The sequence below is a fragment of the Alexandromys fortis genome, unplaced genomic scaffold (assembly GCF_014885135.2).
Source record: "Alexandromys fortis isolate MF-2015 unplaced genomic scaffold, M_Fortis_MF-2015_v1.1 scaffold_16, whole genome shotgun sequence".
NCBI classification, from domain to species: domain Eukaryota; kingdom Metazoa; phylum Chordata; class Mammalia; order Rodentia; family Cricetidae; genus Alexandromys; species Alexandromys fortis.
Window position 1 is genome coordinate 19321782 of NW_026067893.1, and position 27885 is coordinate 19349666.

Here is a 27885-nt window from a genome sequence, read left to right on the forward strand (position 1 = left end):
GTTCAGATTCAGGAACTCTGGGGATGGGATAGGAAAACAAGGTTCCAGAGTTACAGAAAGTTTATAGGCAGGCCATTATGCTTGGCAATGGACCACCTTGGAAAGGAAGACCTTTATGGTTCCCAGACAGGTCTGTGGACAGGAACGGTCGGAGGATCCTGTGAATGAACAGCCGTTGCACACCTTCGAAGTTAGGAGCGACAAGGAAGACCCGGCTGGCACCTTGCAGAACAGAATGTGGCACCCATAAATCCCTTTAGATACCATAGCACCGTGACGTCACAGATCAGGAAACTGAGGCCACGTGGTTACTTGATTGGTCATTGTCACGTTGCAAGTCGCCCTCCCAGCTGAGCTTGATACTCACCTAGGCTCTAGTGCAGCTGGTGCGAGTCTCTTGCTCAAAGCTTAGGTGGACAGCTGCCATCTCCACTGGCCTTGAGCTCCCACACTGCTCTGTTTACTTCTCCCCCATACCAATTCTAGCATCAGAATAGGAATGCGGCCATGGGGTAGGAAAATGGCATGCATGGGCCAACCAGTATGGTCTATTTTTATCACTCTGCTTGATATTTGGCAGCTGTAGAGGGTAAAGGTTACTTGTGTGCTTATCGAATAGTGAGTGCACACAGGATGCTGCCAACGAGACCTTGGGCTCCCCTCCACATGATTACCTAGGAGGGTGAGCAACTGCATGAAGGACGGTGGCGGGGGGGGGGGACACAAGGGTTGGGAAAGAGCTGGAGACTGGAAGCTAGAGATTTTGGTTCTAGAACCAGATGGTCTTCAGTGTTATCTTGAGTAATCTAACCCCCGTAGCCCCTAGCTAATGCTGATTATTTTTAGAATTTCTTTATTACCCTGGAGCGGGCAGATGTTCGGTGACTAAGCCACAGTGCTAAGGATGTTCATTGAGGAAAATTAGCTGTACCTAACAGCCAGAGCTGTTGCTAAGATTTCAAGTGCTAGATAAAAAAGCTCTTACAACAGGGCTATCATTTGGCAAGCTCAGGAGATGGCAGTTGTCATGTCTGATCCTTAATATATTTACCGAAAGGTACCGGGTCTGGGATGTTACGAGGTCTGTGTGAACCCAGAGTGGTTGGAAGGGTCATGAGTGATGAGATCACCTTGAGACAAGAGGGGACTCCTAAAACACTTCGGTGGGCCCAGGTCCTGGTGCAGATCTGTAGGTCGGGGAGCTGGGGAACCTCTCACTACGTCAATGACCGCTGCCTCAGCTGGGCTGTGTGTTTTAACAGCCAAGCCTAGAAAACAGCAAGGACCAGAGTGTGAGGTCCTAATTAGTTATGCTGGGACTTCTCTGCCTTACCGGGTGCTGGATAAATATCACTCACATTGTGTTCTTTTCTTTCATCACAGAACAGCAAAAACGACTCAGTAGTCTTTCAGGTAGGTGAGCCATCTGTTTATTTACCTGCTATCTTCGGATCCTGTTCCAGCCAGTGTCCAATCGGCACAGTCTTCTGATTTCCCCTTGTGTTGATTGATGGGCCACAGGGATCATGCAAACAGGAATAGTTTCTATACCCTGGGGCAGACAAAGCCATGAACCACAGGAGTAAACGTGCCTTGTGGAACTGTGAGATGCACCCAGGTAGCCAGACCAGACCGTGCCCAGTCCAATGGACGGTCTCTAAAGAGCACTCTGTTGCTCTGTCTCTCTCTGAGATGAATCAGGGGTTGGGAAATGTGGGAAGTTCTTTCCTTTCTGAATGAAAAAAAAAAATACTGCCAGTAGATGGATGGCCCCCGGTGACAAGTCTAAATGAGCGCTCCCAGACCCACACAGTGCTCAAAGCTGCCACTTGAACTCAAGCCGGTGTCAGTATCTCCTGGAAAACTCGTTGGGACTCACTTCAAGAGGGTAGATTTAATAGACAAGGGTAGCAGTCTGGATCCCAAGCAGATGACGCTTCCTTCCTTGCTGACTACACCTTTAAGTAATCACCAAGGTCCCTGATGGCGGAGTGACCGCAAATACAGTCAGTTGTCAGGGCTCCTTCCTAAGAGGGTATGCAGGATGAGACAGTGCCAAGCCAGGGAGGCTGAGATCCTGGAGAAACCCAGGGATGGAGGTATTCAACCATTTCCTGCTGCTTCCAACCCTGGTTTTCACACTCCAGTTCTCTTCTGTGAAGGAGGAAAGCGGCCATGTCGACCAGATTGTTTCTGCTAATGGGTGACTTTGCCCTTTGTGCTGAGTGCTAAGTAGGCATGAAGCGCTGTGGTCTTAAGGTGCTCGCACTGGCTCTGGTCTGTATTGAGTTCCACTCTTTTGCCTGGTGCAGAGGCAGGCTCTGGGGCTGCAGAAGGGAGCTGTGCTGTCCATCAGCAGCTAATGGTGTGGCGTGATGGCTTAGTACTGTCCTTTGCTTGTGCTCTCACAGGGAGGAGCTAATGGAGGCAGTTGTTTAGCCGTCCAGACAAAGCTAGTGTGTACACAGGGCACACGGAGCAAAGGCTCATGAGCTCTAGCGTAAGAACCTCTGATCCAGTGAGGAGCTGAAGCCACCAGTTTCTGAGCAGCTGCTACGTGGTTTCTGCATGACTTTAGCATACCGCTACTCTCGTGATTTGGGCAGAGCCTGACTGGGGAGAACATGAGGTTCTCACACCCTCTCAACTTTATCAGGACTTGGCTACAGGACCAGAACTATGGTTAATCTCAAGGTGCCCTTCACAGCCCTTCCTTGAACCACCAGATTCCAGCACACTTTATTCCACTGGCCAGCCCAGGTGGCCGTGGATGGAAAACACGCACACACACATGCACATGTGTGCGTGTGTGCGCGAGCACACACATACACATACGAGTGGGGGAGAGGGAGACATCTCCTACCTATGGTAGCTTGGAAGGATTGTTGAAATTGATAGAAAAAGCATCTAACTACATGTTGGGAGACCCAGAGATTTTTTTGTTTGTTCTTGTCCCTGGGTGAATGACATCACCTCTCGTACCACAGTTTCCTCATGTGGAAAATGGGGTGCTAATTTATAGTCCTGCCTTCAGGGGCTGTTGTCTGTGACTGAAATGAGGAGGATGCTGTCCACACTGGACAGGGCCACATTCATGGGTGGCTTCTACACGATGCAGGCAGACTTAGCACACGATGCCCTGGGTTTCCTTGAGTTTGAGAACAGATCACTGGTCTCCAGAAGCTTCCTGGAGTGGCATTCTCTAGCTTCTAGAGAATTCTCTAAAGGACATGAGCATCTACCTACTACCTGTAGGTCTGAAACTCGGGACTGCCAACCTCTTTCCCTTCAGCACGGTCCTAGTGAACATCTATGGGGCTCAGCAGTCAATGGAAGAGTATTTGGCTTTTCATTGCTGTTACCAAATACTTGGCAGAACACCTCAAGGAAGGGAAGTTGTTGGTTGCTGGTGGTTTTAGGAGATTCAGTCTGTCATGACAGGAAGGGCCTGGTGATGCTGTTCACACCCTGGTGAAGAGGAAGCAGAGAGAAGCAGCAATAGCAGAAGGGGGCCAGGACAAGATGATGGCCCCAGTGATATGATTTCCCCCAACCAGGCTTCAGCTTCACAACCTCCCAATAGTAAATTGTGAATTTATGGATAGATTAAACCACTGATTGGACAAAGTCCTCACAATTTAATCATCTTTGAAAATGTCTTCATTGACATATCCAGGGATGTACTTCACTAATATGACTCCAGTCAACTTGACAGTCAAGAGGAACCATTGTGGAGAGTTATCTGGGAATGGAGCCTTAGTGGTGTTGACCTTGTGTGGTTTGTGGTCCCCTTGATTAAAGACTGCAGATACTGACACAAAGTGTAGAGAGACCACTGTCCTTCCCCAAGGGGAATATAAGCAATGCTTTAGACTGTCACGAAGCTTTGGATATACAGAAAATCTGTCCCACCTCCTCCTGACAGAGACCCTATTTGAGGTTGTCATTATCATTTGTTTACTGACTCAAAACTTTTTTAAAAAAAATTTATATTTATTTTATGTGTATGAGTGTTTACATGCATGAATATATGAATACCATGAGTGTGCCTAGGGCCCCTGGAGTCTAAAGAGGGCAATGAGTCTCTTGGAACTGGAGTTAAAGGTGGTTGGGAGCTACCCATTTGGATGCTGGGAAACATCTCAGTTTTCTGCAAGACTAGCACGTGCTCTTAACCACTGAGCCGTCTCTGTATCCCCCAACTCAAGGCTTTTTGAAGCATATTGTGAAACCAGAAAGAAACACTCAGATATGATGTAAGAGATTAGACGGTGTACTGTGAATTTCAGAGGGTTGTCTTGACCTGTGTCACTTTAGGGTTTTACTGTATCAAGTAACTTTTTTTTTGGGGGGGGGGGAGGGTCTGAGCCTTCCGTGTGTCAGAATCCCATGACATTAAGCCTCTAAAATTTAAACAAGGGGCGGGGAACACACACTGATTTTTATAGATCAAAGTAACTAGAAAAATGCATTTTTAAAAGAAGATTTGCTTGGTCCGGAAGCCTTGAACACATGTCTATGGACATCATCTCATAGTGTCTAAATGCCAAGCAAGATGGAGTTTGAATCAGCTCACTGGTCCCTTTTTTATTTCACTTGGGGAAGGCCTTTCCAGGCGGGAGGAGAATGTTCGGAGACCCAAGTCAAGGGTAGACTGGTAACTCAGAATCCTCTTACATTCGGAGTTTTCTGATGGCTCTTTGGCCTTGCATTGGAATTTCCTGAGAAATTCCAGAAATCCTAGGAAGACAGTCTGACCTGGTCTCCTTGGAGGTTTGTGGTAATGGTATGGGGATTGGGTTTTCTAAGCCCTCATTAGATTGACAAGTAAGTTTAGAAACCATTCTGCCCTCATAGGTGGAGCAAGGCCATAAGAAGCTTGTCTGAGGTCAGGGGAAAGTGACTCTGTTGAGTAGATCAAGCATTAGAAACCTGAGCATGCGAGCTACACTGTTCCTACCCCCTCAGCTGCTTCTTCATACATGGACACCTCTGACTTTGTCACAGCTTTGCATGGAACCTTCCTGCCGGAGGACACTTGTTCCCCAGCCAGCACTTTGCACTTCTCAGTCGGGGTGTAACTAATTGATGGTTGTTGGGGGAGAGACCTGCTTTAGTCTTCACTGATAAGACTTCAGCCCTGCTTGGCTTAAGCCCCTTTGCTGTCCACCTGTTTCCATTTGACACAGTTCTTCCTCTGTAATGAGTTCACCCCTGCTTCTTTTTCACGCGTGTCCCTTTCTCTGCAATCTGGCGCCCATGCCCGTTGGCCTCCTGAAATCGCTCTCACAGAGTTCTTGTCCCTTTCCTGTTGTTCCCTTCCATGTCTCACACACAGACTTGGGGATTCTCTGCTTCTCTGCCTGTTTCTTTCATATTTTTCAGTGTGTGACTTCAGCCCTGGGCTCTGCTTGCTCACTTCCTTCTACCATAAAGATCTGCCATCATCTTTGTGCTGGTAGCTGTAAAACTCCATCTTGCCAAGGCATGCCAGCTGGGTCCTGCAGCATCTCCTGGATGCCTCTAAGGCTTGCTTATTTGTTTGTTTGTTTATTTATTTACTTATTTATTTATTGCCATCAATTCTTCTTGTCTTATTGAAGAGTTTAGTGCAATGCCAGGCACCTAATTAAGTTGGAATAGCTCAAGACGGCACACAGTTGATGATGCTGTTCCTTCTGCTAGGAACATCCTCCACTTTCTTTTCATCTGGTTGACTCCTTCCTCTTAGAGAAGTTGGCTCTGAAACTAAATTCTGCAACTAAGCCAGGTGCCGACTTCCTCTGTTGGTCCTCACTACTCTGATTCTCTTTGTTTTTCCTCTAAAGTATAAGCCCCCTGAAGACTAAGAGTCTGAGAGGTTTCCCCTCTACATGCAAAATACTAGGCATAGCACCTGGCAAGTACTTAGAGAACACCTCCATTAACTGGATAGTCTGGCTTGGAAAAAAAGACAGTAACTAGTGACCATGTAATCTGTGGACCATTCCTGGTTTGTTTGTTGGCTCTCTGTAAGTTCCAGTCGTAAACCAGGCTAAATAAACTGTAATGAACACCCAGCAATGCCTAGCTGTCTGAGCACTTTGCCTTACAGCATCTTTGTGAGCTTGCCAATGGAAATGTCATTCCCATATTTTTTGAATGAGAAAACTAAGGCATGGGAAATTAAATGAGGAGGCTTAAGTGACTCTCAAGAATTAAAAAAAAAAAGGAACTTTCCAGTAATGTTCACCATCTCCTTGAGGCTTTACCTGCTCCCTCACCTTTTCTGATATCTTCAGAACAATTTCATACCTCCACAGGCTTCTCTTAAAGAGCCAAATAACAAACATTTGATGCTTTGCAGGCCATGTGGCCACAGCTTACTCAACCATGGTAACACACAAAAGCATTCATAAACAATGTGTGGACAAACCACCATGGCTGTATTCCAGTAAAATGTTACTTACAAAAGCAGGTGGCCGGCAGTGGGCTGGACTTCACTGACCCTTGGCCTACGTGGGGCTAGTTCCAGTTGGAAATTAGCAAATGCCCCTTTCCCCTAACTGGACTGTGTGAGAGTTTTTTTTGCTTTGGAGTTTAAGCCTGTGGTTGCTTTTCATTTCCAGATCCTGCCTCAGAGAGAAGAGTGGGAGAGCAGGACTCAGTGCCAACCCCAGCAGAACTCACCTCGCCCAGCAGGGCCCCAGAAAGGAGAGCAAAAGATGACAGCGGCAGGCGGGTGGTGAAGAGTGCACAGGACCTAAGCAATGTGTCTGTGGATGAAGTGGGCATCCCACTCCGGGTACGAGTGTGGTCCTCTCTGGGCTTCATCTTAAACAAGTACTGGCAAGAATGTGGCCTTGAGTGTCTGTGAGGGGGAGTCACAGTGGCTTGGAGGGGAGGGATTTTGTCTTTGACACCAGCACAAACCACACCCCAGTGAATATATCCAGACTTCTCCAAAGTAGGTGTAGGGTGTTACTAAGTCTCATGAGAAAAGGAACGCCTGGGTGGAGCACAGTTGTGGAACTTTCCTGCAGCAGAGCAGCCAATGAGCTTGGGCTGCCCATGTTCCATAGACAAGATTGTCACTGCGTGGAGCCCATCAGCAATTCTTGTTCCAGAGTTAAGGGCATCCCCAGCAAAGTGAGGCTGTGTATCTGGGTTCGGGAGGGAGATTCGCGAATAAGAGTTGCCTCATCATGAAAGGTAAGCAGGACAAGGCCACCAGGCAAAGGAGGCCCTTCAAGGCCTTCAGGACCAACAGGCCTCTTCCTGGGCCAGTTGTGCCAATGCTCCTGAAGGCCCAAGAAGCTCAGGAAAACTTGCCCTTTGTGACTGGGTCATACTAATCCCACTTAATCCCACTCCTTCTTACAGTCCACCAGACCACTGGCTGTAATATGTGTCGTCTTTGGTTTCCATTTGGAAAATGGGCTTTTTTTTTTTTTTTTTTTTTTTTTTTTTTCTTTCCAAATGGTCTGTGAGGGGGAGAGGCCCTTTATGTCCCTGGTAAACTTGAGCCCNTTTTTTTTTTTTTTTTTTTTTTTGCTTTTCAGAGGGCAGATAGAAACAGTAGTAGTCTAACCCTTTGGAGAACTCTACTTTGGCCATATGTAATAACAGAAAGAGAGTGATCGAAGCTCCTATGCTGGACATTATCTTATATCGCCATTTGGGTGGTGGAGCAATTACTATCTCATAGGTTGCTACATCAGTCAGCTTAGCTGCGCTGTTAGGAATATTCAGCACAGCCTGCTTATGGAGTAAGGAGAGGCCTATCTGGGATCATGGTTAGGGAGGTTCAAGTCCAGATTTGAGTCTCCTGCTCTGCAAGAGCCTCTGACAAGGACAGCATATCATGGCAAGGACGTACTAGTGCTCGTACAGTGTGCTGGGGAGCAGAGAGGATGGCCAGGTGACATCCCACATCCTTGTGGAGAAGTCATCCCCAGTGGTCTAAGGACCTCTCAGTAGGCCCTACCTCCTAAACTTCCATAGCACCTCCCAGTGCTGCCTGCCTGGGAGAGAAGCCATTAACTACAGAGGACACACATCCACACACAGCATCAAAAAGGCAGGGATGTGCAGGATCACATCACTCTCCCAAGATCTCACGATGCATGGGTGGCAGAGTGTCTACAAATGCTGCGCTGGTTGGCCCTTCTACTTTCTGACACTTCTCTATGTGGGACAATGCACTTTGATTTTTTTTCTATTTATTTCCCTCATCTGTAAAAATGGGAGTGATACTATCTTATTTAGCCACCTTATTTTATTTCTGTCTTTGGAAAAGGCCTGGTTCCAGTGAGCATGAAAACCCTGGAATTGGCTGCCATATAGGTTCTGTTTTAATGTATGTGTTTTAAACATGGCTTTGTGCAAGGTGACTTACATACATTTGTACAGAATAATCCAGAAGAAGCAGAGATAGATTGTGGTAAGAAGGATTTATTGCCTTGTGGTTCTGGGAGGGCTTAGCTTCAGTTTTCTTGAAGTCTGTGTGTGGAGAGAGACTGTCTCTAAAAATGAAATTTTAAGGAAGGTGGGGCACAGGGCTAGGGAGATGGTCAGTGGTTAAGAGCACTTTCTGCTCTTATAGAAGACTCAGGGTGCACATGACTGGTTCTGATGCCCCCTGCTGGTCTCCAAGAACACTGTGTGCAATGGTACACATGAATTAATACAGGCAAAGCATTCAGATACATAAATTAAAAATAAATATGTGTTTTTAAAAGAAAGAAAGCATGGCATATTTCAAATCTGCCTTTGTTACATCCTTAGGCCAAATCACATTTTTCAAAATCATATCTGAATCTTTTTTATTATGACCGCTCTCTCAAAAGTTTTGCCTTTAGAGAAAGTTCTCAATACTGCAGCTAGGGACGCGCATGCTAGAGCACTTGCCTCATGTGCAAGGCCCTGGGATCGATCCTAGTACCACCCTGCTTGATTTTGATTTTGTCATCATAGATCTTCTGAATTGCCCATTGTTTTACCCTTTGCTTCTGTTTTTCTCCAGAATACCGAGAGATCGAAAGACTGGTACAAAACCATGTTTAAACAGATCCACAAGCTGAACAGAGGTACCAATTTTCACTTACATAAGTCATGTGATTCTGTGGGAATTTGTTGTCGATTGGTTATGGTCCTGTTCTCAGTTCATTTGGACTCCAGGAGTGCGCTCCCTCTATTGGATTCCATTAGGTACTGGTCTGCCTGGCTTTGGCCATGCACCCGCAGAGCACAGGTGGGAGGGTTGTACCTGTGCCTGCTTCGGCTTTGGGACTTGAGGCCAGCTTGCAAGTCCTCCCTCCCAGCTGCTGTGCCGCGCAGGAGGCTGAGAACGGCACTCCGCCCATGATCCCGCACCTATCTGCCTGGAGAACAGGCAGTTCCATCTCCCACCTGCTTCCAGCTTTAGGAATAGCTTGTGTCAGCCCATGACTGCTTTGTGAGGAGATCAAATGAGCAAAGGCCTGGACTGGGAGTTGAGAAAACTGTTCTTCCCTGGAGCCTGCCTCCAGGCACTTGTGTGCTCTTAGGTGGATCTTGCATCTTTCTGTGTCTGTCCCGCTTCCGGTCCTCTGAAGGATATTGTGGCCATTCAAATGGGAACACGCTTGACTCTGTGAAGCGCGATGCTATTGTGAATCTCCGAGGCTATGCTAGTGCGCGAAGTAAGCTTCCCCAACTGGGGACCAGAGCTTGGCAGGTAGAGAATCAGTCGTGAGCTGACACACTAGAGCAAGGGGCTTACAGATCGAGAGGCCCCTGGGATTTCAGTGCGTGAACCAGCATGATGGCGGGACCCCGGGCTCGTGCTTTGGCAGATCACAACCCTACAAGCTCCGCCCCCACTGCCACCTAGGCTGCCAGTCAGTTGACAGGCAGGGATGTCACTGCACTGTGGGAAGGGAGTCACTCTTCCTGAGAGCAGAGCATCCTGTCTTTCTTTGTGCCCAAATCCAGTCTGGCCGCCTGCCGTGAAATACACCAAAGAAATAGTGTTCCCATTTAAGTCACAAATATCCACTCTCTTTGCCTAACTGTATATGCTAAACATCACTGTCAATTAGCTTTTCTGGGTTCAGAATGATCTACACTCTTCCTAAATATCAGCTTCTCTGAGTCAGGTGTGCATTCGCTAAGGTCAAGTGGGTAAGCTCCATCACGGTGGTGCTAAACACTGGGTCTCCATGGTAAAGTCACTGCCCACTTCTTCCAGCCATCGGTGACTCCCCCACCTTCAGACCTGGCTTTGGAAGGCTAATGCAGGAATGCACGCATGCATATGCACAGAATGTGTGACTCTGCTCCAAGGCACCCATGGTCTTCTTGTGCTCTTGTGATTAACACTGCTAAATTACAGATTCTCGACACACCTGCCTGCCCTAGTGGAGGCAGAGGCACCTGAAAAACTTAACACTCACTTGTTTGCTGGTTTCTGATATGCACAAACCAGCTTTTGATTTGGAAGAAAAAAAATCACTTTAGGATAGTGTTTTCATTTATCATATTTCATATCTCTGACTTAAAAAAATGTGAAATTTGAAACTTTGTGTTTAGTGCTTCTTGTCCGTTGGAGCCAGTTTCTTCTATGTTTTTGAGATGACTAATTCAGGCAAAAAGACTGGATTTTAAGGTTATTTTATATCATTAGTGAAGCTTATTGTATCCCAGAATTCAAGGAGTGTAAACTGTGTGGATTCGTACTTATTCGCTCTCTCTGTTTGTATCTTCCTATTCTCTCTCTCTCTTTCTCAAACGTGCCCCCACTGCCTAGACACTCCTGAAGAAAACCCTTATTTCCCTACCTACCAATTCCCTGAACTTCCTGACATCCTGCAAAATTCTGAAGGTACCATAAGTTTAGACAGTGCATCTGTTGTCATAGCTTTAAATTAGTTCTTAGAGTCCCATTATAGGTGTACAATTTGGCTTTTAGATTTTGTTTTTAATACTCGTTTTCGGCCCGTGAGGATTTTATTTCACTCGTTTGCATGGTGTGCTATATTAAAATAACTAAGTCCTTTCTAATTCATTAATCTAAGCGTGATGCCTGTGTGCTTTAATAACACTAAAATAGATAACCATTGGAAAGTATCAACCGGGGGTTAATCATTTCCTCCGCGTCACGGTGGATAGCTTCAAATCCACTGCTTTTCTCCGCTGCAGAGGACAACCCTTACACTCCAACCTACCGGTTTCCTGCATCTACTCCTAGTCCTAAATCTGAAGGTAATTACAGGAAATCGTGTACCTCGCTCCTAACTGGTACTGTTACTTCTCACCGTGGGTTTTTTTTTGCTGGTAGCTGAGAAAGTCTTCCTGTTTATTTGCTTCCCCCTAACCTTTTGTGTGGCTGTCTCTCCATGTGGCATTTTAATCCCTGCCCCTATAGGGTTTGCATACCTTAGGGGTAGTTTTGTGTGGGGCTCTGAGAAAAGCAGCTTGTACCAACTACCCAAGGCCTGGTGTCTGGGGTGTCACTTAGTGTATTCTGATGGCTGGGCAGTGACCTCAGGAAGCTGAGGAGGGAGACCTGACAGCTATCAACAATAGAAGCTTACCAGCTTCCCACACTGCACCAGATTGTCACTGGGCCCCTCTGGCCATGGGTCCGCGGGGTGTCTCTCATTGATTGGGAATTCCTGAAGAGGAGTGTAGGTTTAAGTGTCAGTTTGGGGGAGATATGATAACCCTTGAAAAGAAGATTTGGGCTAAGCTGGGAAGCATTTCATACAAGAGCTGGATTGGAATATGACCTGATACGGAGAACAGCTATGCCTGTGCCTTGGAGTTATTCTTCTTATGCTGGGGGAGGGGGTGCGGTGTGGGGGAGAACAGTATCAAAGAAGGCTGTAAAAGCTGGGTGAGGGAAAGTATCTTGGAGAAAACCCTGCTACTCCCATGGGATTGGGAGATGGACCAAAGCCTGTCCTAGACAGGACCCTTGGCTTCCTTTGTCTTGGCTGTGATCTCAAGGCAGGATTTCATGGCCCATTATCAAGCTCTTAAGTCATTGGTCACTGCACCTTGGAACACAGGCTGATAGCAGGGTCTGCTTTCTGTTACGTGCGAAATCTGGCACAACAGGAAGTAGGGCTGTTTTGCCTAGAGATATAAACAGTAAGAGAAGGCAAGAGAGCTTGCCACACATTTTTAGAAGTGGGTATGTTTATGTATGACTATGCATACACACAATATTTTCAGAGACTTAGAAAAAGGAAAAAATGGCCTTAAAAAATTAAAAGGTTAAAAACTTTAAGTTGAGCATAAGAAGCCATACTAATGAAGATAATTAGGCTTCAACACAAATTTTGAAGACGTTGTCTTCCCCAAGAGGTCTTTTAAAAATAGGGTAAATTCTCTCATGCCCCCACCCTGCCTAGATGACATGTCTAGCATATTGCTGATTATATTCAGTTAGATAAAGGCTTTTTACAAATGTGAAAGGCACATGAGGAATTTTAATAATTGTTGGGTTTAATTTTTTTTAATGTTCAGGAGGTTTTCTGGCTTTCTGAATCTATGGTTTTATCCTGTCTGAGCATCATAAGCAATGTGTCCGTGAGTGCCAGAGGCCCACCTTAGCTCTGTCCATGGTGCCGCTCCTCACAGGCAGCTCCGGGGCTCTGTCAGCACATTGACCACAGATCAGCACCGAATGCAGCTTCTGCCATAGGTGCTAACAAGCACTGAGAAGGAGAGGCTGTAGAGGTGCATACATATAATCCCAGTGCTCAGGAGGCTGAGGCAGGAGGATCACTATGAATTCAATGCTATATTGGGCTACATAGTAAGTTCCAGACTAGCCAGGGCTGCTTAGTGAAACCCTTAAAGAGGAAGAGAGGGAAAGAGAGAGGGAGGAAGGAAGGGAGAGTTCAGCCGAGAGAGAACCTAGAAATTGGAGCTGTGGGTCTCATGCAGGGGTGGAGTAGTCTGATTGGTGCTACTATTGTTTTGTTGTCTTGTAATTCAGAATTTGGAAGCAGGAGTATCTGTAAGAAGCCTATGAAAGCCTTCCTGAGGGCTGGTATGTCTAAATTGTAGTCGTTTTTAAGAAAGCAGATACTTCTAAGTATTTCAGAGCTGATTGTTCTGAGCAGTGGGGCCTGTGAGCATGAGCTTGCCCCAGCTAGGAACCTTCCTTCTCCCCGAGTGAGCAAGTAAACTGCTAGGCAGTTGCTGGAAGATAAACAGGACGGCCATTTCTTAATGAGTTTACGTGTTGACGAAAATAATCCTCTGTAAGTCACAGCAAAGAGCAGTCTGGGCATTTTATAATTTTTAAGCCAGCTCAGTGCTACCCCACACTCCTCTCCTTCCCTCTGCAAGGCAGCCTTTCCCCTCCCCCGGATTTTATTTAAGGGACAGCAGTGTGTGGTGACTGCCGCGCTCTTACTGCTGTTCCACCTAACACCAAAGCTGCTTCAGCATTTCCGTTGTGACCTTCTGCACCTGAGAAATGTATGTGCTGCTTCATGTATATACATATTAAACATTTACTGACAATAAACCAGAAAGAAACTTATTCTAAGCTGGATGGTGATGGCTTACGCCTTTTATCCCAGGACCTGAGAGGCAGAATTAGGTGGATCTCTGTGAGTTCAAGGCCAGACTAGTCTACAGAGCGAGTTCCAGGACAGGCTCCAAAGCTGCACAGATCCTGTCTCGAAAAACCAAAAAAAAAAAAAAAAAAAAAAGAAAGAAAAAAGAAAAAAAAGAAAAAAAAAAGAAATCTTTCTCTGTACAGTCAAAACACTGAGCTAGAGTTTCAGGCAACCTTGGGGTATGTGGAGTGATGCTGTGTGCAGTGCACGGTATACATGTATGCTCAGAAGCAAGGACGCAGTGGAGATGCCTGATAGTTGGGTAGCGCCAGAAATGCCTTGGATTTGTTTGCTTTGAGTTTGAATTCGCTTTCATTCATCCCATGTTTTAAAACTTTTTACTGATTCCAATTTTTTCACAGCTGCCCACACTCAGCCACAGATTTGGAGACTTTGGTGTCCACTGTGAGGGTGTGTGCAGAGCACATCACTACTGTCAACCTTATTTTCATCTTCCTAGCAGCCCACGAGATGAGCCTGAAGAAGCTTGGGGAGGTTAGGTAGTATGTGCAAAGTCACACAGGACGTGGTTGAGTCAGGATTCAAGCCAAGGTCTGGGGGACTCTGAACATGGGATTTTGCTCTGCTGATCCTCCCCTCCTGATAGACTCTGTGCATTTGATTGCCCCCCCACCTTGCCAAGAGCTCTCTGATAACTCACGGCAGCTTCTCTTGAGTCAATCCTGTCTTGGGCTGCTGAGCTAGTGTCTCATGGGATCTGTGTGGGAACATGCAGTTAGGAAAGCTCCCCAAGCAATGAGACCTGTTGCAAGGAGAGAGAGCCTGCTTGTTTTTTCCGGTTGCCCGGCTAGCTTACACCCGAAATAACCACACAAAAACTGCATTCATTTAAACACTGCCTGGCCCATTAGCTCTAACTTCTTATTGGCTAATTCTTACATCTTAATTTTACCCATTTTTATTAATCTGTGTATCGCCACGAGACTGTGGCTTACAGGCAAGATTATAACCAGTGTCCGTCTCAGGCAGGAGATCCATGGCGTCTCTCACTCTGCCTTTCTTTCTCCCAGAATTCAGTTCTGTCTCCTCTGCCTACCTAAGTTCCGTCCTAACAACTGGGCCAAGGCAGTTTCTTTATTCATTATCCAATGAAAGCAACACACAAACAGAAGGAACTCCTACACCAGAGACCATGCACAACAGACTCACTGAAATGTCAAGATTTCTTCCTCAAAGCTCCCCCCACTCCCTGCACCAAAGGACCAACATGCTAATTTGAAAGTTTGAAAGTTTGAGGGCTCGGGAGAGTGACTCAGAGGTTAAGAGAACCGACTGCTCTTCTAGAGGTCCTGAATTCAATTCCCAGCAACCACAAGGTGATTCACAACCATCTCTAATGAGATTTGGTGCCCTCTTCTGGCATACAGACATGCATGCAGGTAGAACACTGTGTACATAATAAACTATTAATTAATTAATTAATTTTTTTTAAAGAAAGTTTGAATATAGGACTGGAGATTCAGAACTCTGGCCTTGTAAGGACAGCTGACTTGGCACATTCGATGTCAAGAAAACAAGATATTTTTACAGTGTCCCAAATCTACAGCAAAGCTAAGTAGCAGATAGGCTACTTGGTGACCCATGACCTATGAGAACCCATTGAACCACACTGGGGTGAGAGCAGAGAGTAGCTTTCCTCCTGGTCTGTGACTCCCCTAGCACGGCTTCCCGTTGGAGGTTGGGACTGCCATCTCTGTTGCTGTGACTCATGGTGCCACTTATAAACATCTCTGGGTTGTGGTGTCACAGGGGTCTGCCTGTGTTCCCCCCTCCTTCCTGCTCCAGTTTTCCCTCAGGCAAAGCTTGCAGGAGGCAGTTTTCTCAGGCACAGAGAGAGTTGAGTGAAAATAACTCTCCTAGCTGTGCAGGATTTCTATGAATAGCCTCATTTTTCTTGAGTTTGAGTGAAGTTGTTCTGTTGTGAAGATGTTTGGCTGACTTGTGCCTCCTGCCCCAAACTTTTGCTAGTCCTGCCCAGGGGAGGGGCCAGGCGGCTTGTGGCAGTCACCTTTGTTCTCCTTATGTGAGCTGCCCAGAAGGTCCCCGCCCAGCATGTGCAAAAGTCTTTGGTCTGCAGCATAGTTAAGAACTGAAGCGGACCTCCCCTTCCCACCTCGGGACCCAGAAGGCCGGATGAAGATGGGAATGGTGAGCCTTCTCTAGCCCGTGGGTTCCTCCAGACTCTGGGTCCCATTAGCCCATGGATCCCTCCAGGCTGTCTCCCTCAGTTTGTTCCTTTCCCATTTTCAAATAACTTCTCAGAATTCTCCTTCTTAGGAGTGTGTCTTCTGCAGCTTCTCTCCACTCTCTTGTGGCCTTTGTTTTCCATCCCTTAATATATGACAGTCTTTAACTAGAACATACGTAATCTGTGACTTAATATATGGCAGTCTTTAACCAGAACATACGTAATCTGTGACTTTCCACACAAGCCCCCTATACTTGCCTTCTTTGTCCCCCCTTGCTTGCCTTTTCTTTGCCTCCCCAGACTCTGTCTCCTTTTCCTTGGCTGTTTTCTATGGGGTGTTTTCTGTTTCCATCTTGTATCCTTGTTCTTGCTAAGCACAGGGAGTAAAGCCTCAGAAGGGATTATGTTGAATGATGGAATAAGATCGTGTTAAAGTGAGAGCTGTTATTATCACAAAAATAATTTTTAGGTTTAAAGACCTATGAAGCACTAACTGGAGATTTAATGGCTCAGTTTGTGGTTCTGTGAATGCTGCTTTTGACTGAGCATCCCATTTTGTCACTTACGTAGAGCTTTAAATGGTTTGGTCCAGCAATCTCTCCAGTTGACTTTCAGAATTCTATAAATTCTAAACAGCAACTGCAAAATCAACCCTGAAGGAAAGCTTTTAGAAATTCATGTAACGTTGTTGTTGTGTTTGAAAAGGCAATTATGCGGCTCCTGGCAGCTCTGGGACTAACTATTGTGCCACTAAGGCCAGACTGCCAAAGGCCGGGGAGAACTGTTGTGTGTCAACACCAGAGCCCATCAGGGGCCTTCAAGGCACCAAAGTTCACCCTGCATGTGCTGCGTAATGTTCAAGCTTCCTGGAATGGTTGACTTGGGAAGTTCTGAGTGTTGGTGCCAAGGTTTGATGTCAATTGCTTGGTGTTTGTTCCAAGGGGCAAAGATAGCAATATAGTTCCTTCACAAGCAGGAATCACAAGATCCCAGCTCAACTGAATCCCCTGGCATTGTTGTCAAGAACCCTTGGAGGCTGGGACAGCACACTCTGTGTCGCTAGTTCATAAAAGACTTGAGAAAGGTTTTTCTTTGTGTACTTATGGTTAAGCAGTGCACATGTGTATTACTCTGGCTAGTTCTAGCAGGATGGGTCGAAGGACGGCCTTGCACTCAGCTTTCCAGTCCTTGGTTATTCTAACTAACCCAGCTTCCTCATTGTAGACATGCTTACCAGGAGAAAGTTTCAGACAACAGCAAGTGCAGGATGTAGCAATGTTATATTATCCCCGGAGGCCAATAGAAGGCAAAGTGAGTGCAGCAGAGTTATTCTGAAGGCTTGCCTAAGCATCTCTTGGTGGGTGTTGGGAAAAATAGAGCAAAGGCTTCAAGGCTGGAGATGGCTTGGCATGTAATACCCTTCAGTTTTAGGATAACACCTTTCATTGCTTCTTCCGTGGTTAAAAACAAAATGGAGTTTTCAGTCTCCTTGCCCAGGATTGGGGCTATAAAGGTGAAGTGAAAGGTTGTAACAGCCACTCCATCCCAGGACTGAAGTGACCTCAGCAAGATCCTGACTCTCCTTGTGTCTCTTTCTTACTGAGTCACCAAGGGCAACTTTTCTTGCCTTCTTGGACCCTGGTCTCCTTGTTTATAAAATGAGTGGTATAACTAGTTTTTGCTATTTTGCTAAAACCTATTAATGGTAGATTTTTATTGCTATTTTAATTCATAAAAATGAAGTAAAATTTACTTTTATTAGATTTATGAAAGAGATAACAAAAATAATTGTCATAATTGTTAAAGTTGTCAGATTAACCCGTTTGACATCGGGGTGTTTTCATACAGTCCCCAAACTTATGTTCTGTGGCCACAGTGAGAATGAAAAGCTCACTCACAGCGACACCCTGGCCATGTGTAGCTTAGGGTGGATGAGACTCCTTTTTCCATCTGTATCCAGTCATAACATTAAGATTATCAGTCACAGCCTCTTGTGATGACACACCTTTAGTCTCAGCACTTGAGAAGCAGAAGTAGATGGGTCTCTGTGAGTTCAATGACATCCTGGTCTATATGGTTCCTGGTCTATAAGGTGAGACTCTGACTCAGAGTGTCGATTGCGTTTGGGGTGGGTTACTCAGTCTAGGGGTTTGTAACCCACCCTGCAATCAGTTATTCCAGGGTCTCGGAGGGGCGCTACCTGGAAGGGAATGAGCTAAGACAGAAGAAGGAGGCCAAGCAGATTTGTCAAAGCCTCCGTTTATTAGGGACGGGTTACAGTTTATATATGGTAAGGAATGGGGGGGTAGGGTAACTGGATTCTTGCCGTGTGTTCCAGGACACGTAGGCCAGGTTACATTCAGACAGACAGATAGGGCCAGGAAGTCACAAGTTGCCACACCTGGTTCCCTGGGTAGCTGGAATCTGAGGCGTGTTCTGCTAACAGATTAACAGTTAATTGGGTGAGGGGCAGATTCTGTCAATAGAACATAATTATGGGTGTGAGGTTCCCTGCAGACTCCCCAGGGTGATGGTTCCTGTAATGATAGGGGGAAATGGCTCCTGACATCAGAGGGAGAAGAAGCGAGGATGGGAGAGAGAGGACGAGAGGAGGAGGGGGAGAGTAAACCAGCCACTCAGTTTCTGCCCTTGCCCTGTCCCATCCCCTTCTTGCTTTCCTCTGCATTTTAACTTACCTAAGTCGGGCTCCTTGAGCTGTTTCCCCCCCATTACATAAGAACTATTTCTCACTGCCTTCTAAAACTTGACATTAGAAATGTCTAGAGGAAACAGTGTTGAAAAATCTTAACATTAATCTTCAAGTTAAAACCTATTTGTTGCTGTCCCTGCGCTCCTACTTTGTTCTGGCCTTAGTAGCCATGTGATAGTTGGAACTGGCCTTTCCACCACCTGCTGCAAGGCTGCCATCTTCAGTGATTCAAAGAGGTTTAGGGTCTTCAGCTAAAATATTAGGCTTGGTTTAAAGCAGCGCTTTGTTTTCAAAGTTAACTTGGGTTGGGGCAGGCCAAGTGCCCTTAGCTAAAGCTGAGTTTTGGTGTCCTTCGATACCATAGTGCTTTATAAATACATCAAGTTCCTTAAAACAAAACAAAACTCTAAAACAAACAAACGAAAAGCTAGTAACACAAAATTCTTCGGAATGCTTTTTCCAAAAATACATTTCTGATTCCATTTCATCCTTCCACTACCGTATTTTTGGAAGTTAACATAAATAAACTTAACAATACTCAGTTTATAATAATGAAAGGATAGTGGGTTGTCGTGATGCAGGTCTGTAGTCCTAGCACGCAGAAGACTAAGGCAGGAAGACTGTACATTAGAAGTCAGCCTGAACATCATAGTAAGTCCCCCATCCCACCCTTTGGTGGGGGACCTTCTCCTTGTGAGGAGTCTTATCTCCGTACATCTCCTGGTGTCTGAAACAGTTTCTGCTGGGCTGTGTTGGATCTGAAGGACTCTTGCAAGCCTCACTGCTCTGCAGTGTAGTCTATGTGATGCAGCCCCAGGCTTGAGTCCCTTCCCCTCTGGGTCCCTGGTGTGGCTGGATGTCGTGCAGGACTGTGGAAGGGGGCGTGGTGTGCACCCTGGATCTCTCACTTGAATCTGCCCTGCCTGACTTCCTCTTTTTTTGTTCTCTAGATGATGATTCTGATCTGCACTCTCCTCGATATTCCTTTTCTGACGACAGTAAGTGGAGCCCCTCTTGTGGGGAGGAAGGGAGGATGGTGGAAGAGACATCTTGAGGTTTCGTTTTCATTTGAGCCTGAAGTATTTTGTGTGTACTTTCTCTCCAGCAAAGTCTCCCCTTTCTGTGCCTCGCTCAAAAAGTGAGATGAACTACATTGATGGGGAGAAAGTAGTGAAGAGGTCGGCCACACTACCCCTCCCAGCCCGCTCGTCTTCACTGAAGTCCAGCCCAGAGAGGTAAGTGGTCCCTTGGATGCTCATCCATGCCTCCCCAGTATCTGCATCCCAGGAGCTTTTGTTAGCAACAAGAGACTGAATCCCTGTGCTGTCAGCTGTCGGCCTGTCTGTCCATGCCCTGATCTGTGGAATAAGAATGAAAATAGAACGACTTCTCCATGAGAGTGTTGCAAGGATAAAATAAGCGATTGCACTTGGCCTTGCTATTAGGGCCTGGCTCATAGTGTGAGCACAATTGCTATTGACTATAATTAGTACAGGCTTTTATCTAGTCAAGAAGAAAGGTTTGCAGTATTAGGTATCGAAGCCAGAGTCTTCCTGAATGCTAGGCAAGTACTCTGCCACAGAGCTGGGCAGCCCTCCTTTTTCACTGTTTATTTTGAGACAGCATCTCGGTAAATTGTTCATGATGTCCTTGGGTGTGCCCTGTAGCCCAAGCAGGGCTTGAACTGTCAACCCTCCTACCTTAGTCTATAAATAGTTGGGATTACAGGTGTGCACCACCAGGCTCTATTTATTATAAGAAAACTCTTAAATTGGAACAAACTATCTTCACAATAAAGACTACAATACGAAACATAGCTATAGTCTGTAATGTCTACTTACTAATATAACATGTATTATTGAGACAGATGTCCTATGGAGTAATCATCTCTTGTCAACTGGATAGGCGTCCCGTGTATCCTCTGACCTCAGTTTTTGCCAACTTCCACAAACTAAAAGTTCTGTGCAGATGAAACTTACTATTCTTAAATTCACATCTAGTTTCATGCATCTCTACAGGCAAGTGAATGGCTGTTTTAAAAGCCCACATGCGCCTGATACATCTACCTGATAAATCTGATAATGAATATAAAAGACTGGATAGACTCAGAAATTCTTTATAGGTATATTTATTAAGCACCTACTGGGTATGTTCTGTGCATACTGAATTAGACTTGGCACAGGAATACACAAATCATTGTCCAACCATTCATGAAAAGCAGAATATAACCAGAGTGCAAAGTGCAGTAATGTTCCTGCATAAAAGTTGGTAGACGATTTCCAAAGACTCACGTATCCTTTGCAATCCATCTCTGCAAGTCAGACTGAAAAATTGGGACCAGGGCTGGCGAGGCTCAACAGGTAAAGGTGCCCGGCACCAACGCTTGACCTAAGTTTGATCTCTGGAAACCATATAAAGATGGGAGGAAAGAGAACTGGCTCCACAGAGCTGTCCTTCGACTCACACATGCGCACCGTGGCATGGCGCATGAATGCACTCACACCACACTTACAGAGTCTTAGTTAGGGCTGCCCTTGCTGGGGTGAAACACCATGACCAAAACGCTTGGGGGAGGAAAGGGTTTATTTCACTAGCGGTTCATCATCAAAAGCAGGACAGGAACTCACACAGCAGGAACCTGGAGGCGGGAGCTGATGCAGATGCCACAGAGAATGCTGCTTACTGGCTTTCTTCTCATGGCTTGCTCAGCCTGCTTTCTTAGAGAACCCAGGACCACCAGCCCAGGGATGGCACCACCCACAGAGGGCTGGTCCTCCTCCATCAATTGTTAATTAAGAAAATGCCCTACAGCTGGATCTTATGGCGGCATTTTCTAAACTGAGGTTCCTTCCTTTCAGATAACTCTATCTTGTGTCTAGTTGGCATAAAATTAGCCAACACTTAGACAGATTAAAATTAATAAAAAAAGAACCTCAGAACTTTGACCCACGCTGAAATTAGCGTGTTGAAATTAGGTTGAGATGCAGACTAGGAAAGAACTCCGGGCACACAGCTGGTGTTTGCCTAGGGCTGCTGTATACCTGGCACGCAGTGGACGCTATCTTCCAGTTAGATAAATTAAAGCTTCAGGAGTTTGTAAAAGTACTGTGATTATCTGGGTGACAAGGGTTTGAGCCACAGTCTGGCAGCTTGAGGACCTGCATTTATGCTGTGCATAAATTGTGTGGGAGTTCGAGTGTTTGGGGAATGTTAAAACCGTAAGAGCAGAGCAAGGAGAAGAGGTTTTCCAGGACAAGCCTTGCTTCGTTTTCCTCCCTTTCTTCTCTCCCTTCCTCTCTCCACCTACTGGTACCAGGTTTTAGGTACAGGGTATCTCCATGCCCCTTGTAAAGCCAAGTTGGAGATTGAATTGGGTTGTTTGGAGAAGCAAACAGTAGACCTAAATTGCTAGCCCTTGAGTCCAGTTTTATGCCTTGGATATAAAAATTCTTTAAGACTACCATCAACCAGGCTCAGACTGTGTGGGAAGCTGGTGCCGCTTTCATGAAAATAGGAATTTTCTTTCTACAGAAACGACTGGGAGCCCCCAGATAAGAAAGTGGATACAAGAAAATACCGAGCAGAGCCCAAAAGCATTTACGAATATCAGCCGGGCAAGTCTTCTGTTCTGACCAATGAGAAGATGGTAATGTGCATATGAAAGCCCTTTTGTTTCCCTCTGCCCACGTGGTCTAGACTGGAAGCAGTGTATAGCTGGACCATATTCTTCCCCACTTGAGATAGGCTTGTTTTGTTTAGAACAATGAAGAAAATTGAAGTATTCTCACCCTCTGCATTTTTCAGGTCTTGATGAAAATGAGTCCCAAGTCTGCTTTTGAGCAACTGGTTTTTTGTTTTATTTTATTTTGTTCTGTTTTGTTTTTGTGGCTCTGTTGTTCCAATTGTCCATGGTTTATGGTTTTAACTCATTTTAATTTTCTACTAACAAAGATTGATCTTCTGGTTTTTTGTTTTGTTTTGTTTTTAGGAAAAAAATCTATCACTTTTTCAGGCTTATTGATTAAAGGTTTTTCTTTTTTGTAGGCACCTTTGGTTTGAAATGGATAGCATTTACAGAAATGATCAGACTAGCATTAAAATCATTCCAAGATAAATAAGCAATAGAATGTTGTAGATTGGGGCAAAGCCCTGGGCTGCTAGAATTTATGGTTTAGGTCTTCTGTCTTTGATTGGCACATGGCTGAGAACTCACTTATGAAATCAGTTTGCCTGATTGCCCCTTAAGCAAATTTACATCTCTAGAAAATTGAGTGGGAAAAATGGTGTGGAAATTCCAGGCCAACATGGAAATGTAGTCACTTCTGTGAAACAGGAAGGCTTTACAAATTGATTAGTTCCATATCTGCCAATCATACAGCCTTTCATTCACCCCCCATTAGAAAAAGCTGGTTTAAGTTTCGGTAAATGGTTAAAGAGATACTCCAGAGCTGTGTCAGCGTTGCGGCCCTCTGGCTGGACAGCGGGATGGAGAGGTTACGCTGGATATTGGTTTCATTAAGAGCTGTTAGCCCCACTGTTCTACATGTCTTTCAATTGATTTGACTTTTACTGAAATGAAAACGTGACGTCTTTCTAGGTGCTGGAGTTATTTTAATTAGGGAAAAGGTCATCGGTTCACAGAAACGCTTCCAGAGTTGTCATTCTTCAGTGTTTGCTGGGCACCATGGGTATTTTAAGCAGAACGTTAAGAGACAAGCTGAATGAATTCCTTCTGGGTCCTTGCTTCATTGGGGGCTCTTGACCTGCAGGAAATAAATGCACATGGCAACCTTCAACCCAGGGGTTGCTGGGGAAAAAGCCACACTCTTTAAGTAATAAACCTGCTGGCTTCCATTGTGCATTAATACAGTCAAGTGACTTCAGGGATTCTGGAGGCCCTTGGGCACTTTTATTTGGGCAGTGGCCATTTATAGATTGTCCTTGCTTTTACTGAAGGCACGCCCTTTTTCTTAATTTTGTCTTTGTTTTCCTTTCCATCCCTTGGTCTTAGTAATTTTACCTCTATTCAGAACTAGGAAAACACATTGTTTTGTTTTCCTCTTTGGTACCACAGTGCTTGGGCTCATTGGCATTATTTTTACAGATGCTGGGAAGTGCCCCACAATGCTCCCGTGGAGGACCCATGGGAGAGATGGAGACTGTCCACCAGGACGGCAAAACACCATCTGTGTTTCAGTGCAGGTGCCCCTCTGCAATGTTCCAGGCCTGAGGCCCACATAGCACTATGTGGGCACCTGCCCAACAGCTCAGTTCAGTGCCCTTTACCCCAGTTAGCTCTGCCCTTCCAAAGAGAAGTTGTTTTTAGAGAGGAATTTCAGTTGAATCTTAATTTTCTGACGGTGGTTGAATTGGTCCATTATGCTTGATCTTTTTTAATCCTGCTATTTTTATCACGTGAACAGAAAAGCTGCTATGTGAATTTCTATGTGACTTTTAGTATGAATACTGGCTGACTAGGATTTGAGCGGCACCCTCATTCATATACTTTTTGAAGAGAACTAAAGAATCATTTTATTAACCATTAAATGTGTAAACTGGTGACGGATGCAGAATCAAAGTTAGATTTTATTTTAGTTTGCTTTGTCTCTTCATGAAGACAGGAAAAAAAAAAACCACTTTTTCTTCCATTTGAGTTGCTCATAGCTACTTAATTCTGCCAGTTCAAGGAAGAGGGAGGCCCAGGCACAGCCAACTGTCACCATCAGGAAGAATGTTAATGGGCTATGGGAGCACCCCTTGTCTTGGAGCATGCTCACACTACCCCAGACCCATGAAACACTGTTACATTCTGAGTCCCAGGGTGACTTGCAGCCTTGGTGACCTGTTTAACAAATTCACAAAGGTCTAAATACTTCCTGCCTCACTACCAAAGTATAAGTCAACCTTTTCTCCGTGGCCTTGGGCTTAGTTAGAGCTATATTGGTTTGTCCCTGCTTTGTCAGGAATGTCTAGACTTTACTCCTTTTTATACTTTTCCCCCTGAAATCTCCTATAGGACATGAGCTTCATTTAACCAAATATAGAAAGAAATAACTTTTTCGTGCCTAGCTTTGGGGTAGATTTTGGAGTTCCTGTTACGTAGGAGTGTGGCAGCAAGGACCGTGAGATGGTCATGGCAGGTACAGAATGAACATGGAAGTGTGAGCAAGGGGGTTTGCCCAGCCCTGCCTCCTTCTGACTCAGCTGTCACTTGAGCTCCTTGCCTGGCATTCCAGGCTAGCTACTAGCCCTGCTTGAGTTTCCTGCCGTGTGCATCCTCCTGAAGGGGAGGAGTGTAGCTTGCAGTGCTGGCTGGATCAGCCCTCCAAGATCTGAGCTCTGGGTTCCAGTCCTGACTTGGCTGTATGCCTTCAGGCAAGACAGTTAACCTTCTGAATCTCAAGGATTTCCTTTGTGCACAGAAATATGATCTGGCCCTCCAACCTGATGGTGTGCCAGGTGATGTGGCCAGCACAGGTGATGGGGGTCCAAGAGCCACCCAAACTGTAAAACATGATGTAAGTGAACACCCCGCGTTCACGTGATTTACTAATTGAAATCTGAAGCCGGTCTTCGGCTCCTGTTCAAGCAACAACATTGTCTTTGAGGAGATGACGTTTTCCTGGCAAGCTACTTGCTCTTTCTATGGATTTTATCAAGCTGGAAAAAGAGCAGATCACAGCAGGGAAGACCAGAGCCCGGCATTGTGGAAGTGCCGTGGGTATGGGAACAGGGCTCCTCTGCTTCCAGAAGGCTGTTCCCTGTTAGTCTGTTCCTTGGTTGGATGCACTGCCCATTTATACCCGGCAGACGAATGAGGGCAGGCGTGCTGTTGGCAGTACTTACCTTTATGTCTGGGCAACTTGAGGCTTTGGACCCAAGTTATTTAACATAACCTGTTTTTACTCCGCATCAACCTTGGCAGTCAACTATTATGCAGGCAGCGTTCAAGAATAAAATTAGTTAATTCTTTCAGGGCTGTAAGTATCATAACTACTCTTAGGCAGATTCCCAAAAGGGTTGGTATGTTAGTACATTTTATAAGAAAAAAAAAATCCTAACCTATTCCCAGGGAGTGGTTTATAAATAGTCTTTGTAAAAATAACAAATATGAAGTAGGTTTCATGGAAGTCCATCATTCTAGGTTGTAGAAGGTCCCCATGGTTAAGCCATCATTCTCTAGTGGTTTGATCTTCATGGGCATTGTGCTTCATTTCACCAAATAAAGGCAGGCTGTGCCGGGGAGATGGCTCAGTTGGTAAAGTGCTGGAGACCCGAGTTCAGTTCCCAGGAGAAGAGTTAAAAAAGCCAGGCTTGGTTGCTTGTGCTTACAGTCCCAGCACTGGAGAGGCGGAGCCCAGGCAGATCTCTCAGGACTTAGTGGCCAGCCAGCCTCGCCCAACTGGCAAGCCCTAAGCCAATGAGTCCCTGGTTCAGAAAACAAAGTAACCGGCCCCTAAGGAACAGCACCTAAAGTTATCCTCTGATATCTACATACATGTGCAGAGCTGTGTAAACACACCTGTACATACATGTGGCCACACACACCAGGAACTATTAATGTCTGGAGGGGCAGGCCTTTTCCTTCAAGATGGAAACTGTAGAGGAAACTGATCTAGATGCAAGAGGGTGGAATTCTGCATAGATTCCCCTCTAGTTTCAAATTACATTTCAGTTAAAGAAAGTCTCTGACAGGTGCCCATGTCTTCCACCTGTAACAGCAAGAATAAACGAATGGTGTAGATGTTTCCCGGGCTTTTGGAAGAAGCGCTTGGTAGAAGTCACTAAGATAGCTTCCAGACTTCTCTGCAAGCAGCCAAGGGCTATCCAGAGGTGTCAGTGCAGCCAGGGAGGACCACCCTGGAGAGCGGTAGCACTGAAGACCTGTATGTGGGGCTGGCAGCATCTTCTCCCGTGCCATCAGCATTGTGGCCAGGAGGCAGCCCAGTTTCTTGTACGACATCTTCAACCTCTTCAGAAACCATGTGCATTTTTGTATTTCAGATTGTTATAGAAAAAGCACATCTCAGCCTTGTCATTTTCAGAGTTATTAAGAACGTAAGAGCTTGATGTTCAAATGTTCAACATCAAACACGTCTGCCTCATACGAGTAAACTCCTTTTATTGGAAAACTTGATGTGATTTCTAATCATCCATCGTTAGTGTTTTCAATAAGCAGTTGACATTCCCTAGATGAAGTGCCAGAACTTTAATACATATTTGATGAAATATTAAATCATAGAATCAAATTATCGATCTATGTGATACTTCTTAGTGTCGTGCGAAGCGAGGAATCTTAACTTTGGAACACATATAACCCAGAGGTTTCTCCCCTGTTCTGTTCTCTGTCTTGTTCAGCTTTCCTGTCACTTAATTTTTTTTTCTCGGTCCTTTAACATTTGTTTGTTAGAACACAGAGTATATCCTGTCTGTGCCCATTCCCCACGGATGCTTGTTTAAGATGCTTCTCACTTGTGTCCTCTATTTTGACTTACATCACTTTTCGCTTTGCCGTGTATGACACATGGCATCTCACCTATTCATGTGCCATTAAAGATGCAGTATTAACCAATTGGCTTTTCTAAAGTGTCATTATTCGCATTTATTTTGGAAAACCTCAAAGCAGCCTTGCAAATAAGTACTAAAACTGTCCCATCCCCTAAAAAAACCGTTTGTTTTACTCTGACGTAGATGCTGAATGTTTGGTGTGCACTCACCAGTTTATATGCTCGCAGCTAATGTATCTTTATAAGAGGAAATAAGGGCCATTTTTTCTCCAGTGCTGAAATGACCGGGGAATAGCGTTCTGCCCATATTGTTTTGTGGTGAAGAGTCGCAGTGTGGTGCCGAATCCTCCAGCTCCAGTCCTTCTGCCTCTGCTGCAGGACTGAAAACAAAAACCCCACTGCTCCCAACGTCATTGTCCCTGTTTTTATGAACACATCCTCTCCCTCCAGTTTCAGTGCCCTGATTTTTGCTGGTGTCGGTAAAACCGGACGGTCCCTTCCAGAAGCAGGTGCTGTGTTGCCCAGAGTCGCTGCATCTCTACTGGCCTGTTCCTGTGTAATCTTTTGCATAATGTTATCCTTCTCTTTCTTCCATTTCCCTGTCACCAACCCTTATAGAGTCGGGATATAAGCCCAGAAGAGATAGATTTAAAGAATGAACCTTGGTATAAATTCTTTTCGGAATTGGAGTTTGGGAAACCGGTAAGTGCGATAGCTCCCGTGGTTATACTCCGTGTGAGATAATGCTCTTGGTGCACGGTCGCTGCTGCAGAGTCAGGTCTGAGTGAGGGGTTCAGGAGTGGGAGCAGCCATGACAGTCGGCAGTAGTCGGGTAGTCTTACCTTACAGCAGCCTGTAGGC

General features: G+C 45.5%; 1 protein-coding gene across 11 annotated transcripts in view; it reads left to right on the forward strand.

The window, feature by feature from the left end:
- The window catches only part of Sorbs1 (sorbin and SH3 domain containing 1), a 218000-nt gene that overhangs the window by 136919 nt on the left and 53196 nt on the right, over positions 1-27885 (forward strand). For 6 of the 11 annotated variants that reach the window (XM_050144574.1, XM_050144513.1, XM_050144530.1 and 3 more), the window contains 7 exons: positions 1384-1413; positions 6609-6784; positions 9005-9068; positions 19468-19515; positions 19623-19752; positions 22049-22163; positions 27643-27726. In XM_050144574.1, coding sequence (XP_050000531.1) covers positions 1384-1413; positions 6609-6784; positions 9005-9068; positions 19468-19515; positions 19623-19752; positions 22049-22163; positions 27643-27726 — 647 coding nt within the window. The remainder of the gene's footprint in view (positions 1-1383; positions 1414-6608; positions 6785-9004; positions 9069-19467; positions 19516-19622; positions 19753-22048; positions 22164-27642; positions 27727-27885) is intronic. The other 5 variants (XM_050144506.1, XM_050144537.1, XM_050144565.1 and 2 more) reach the window with 1 other exon arrangement.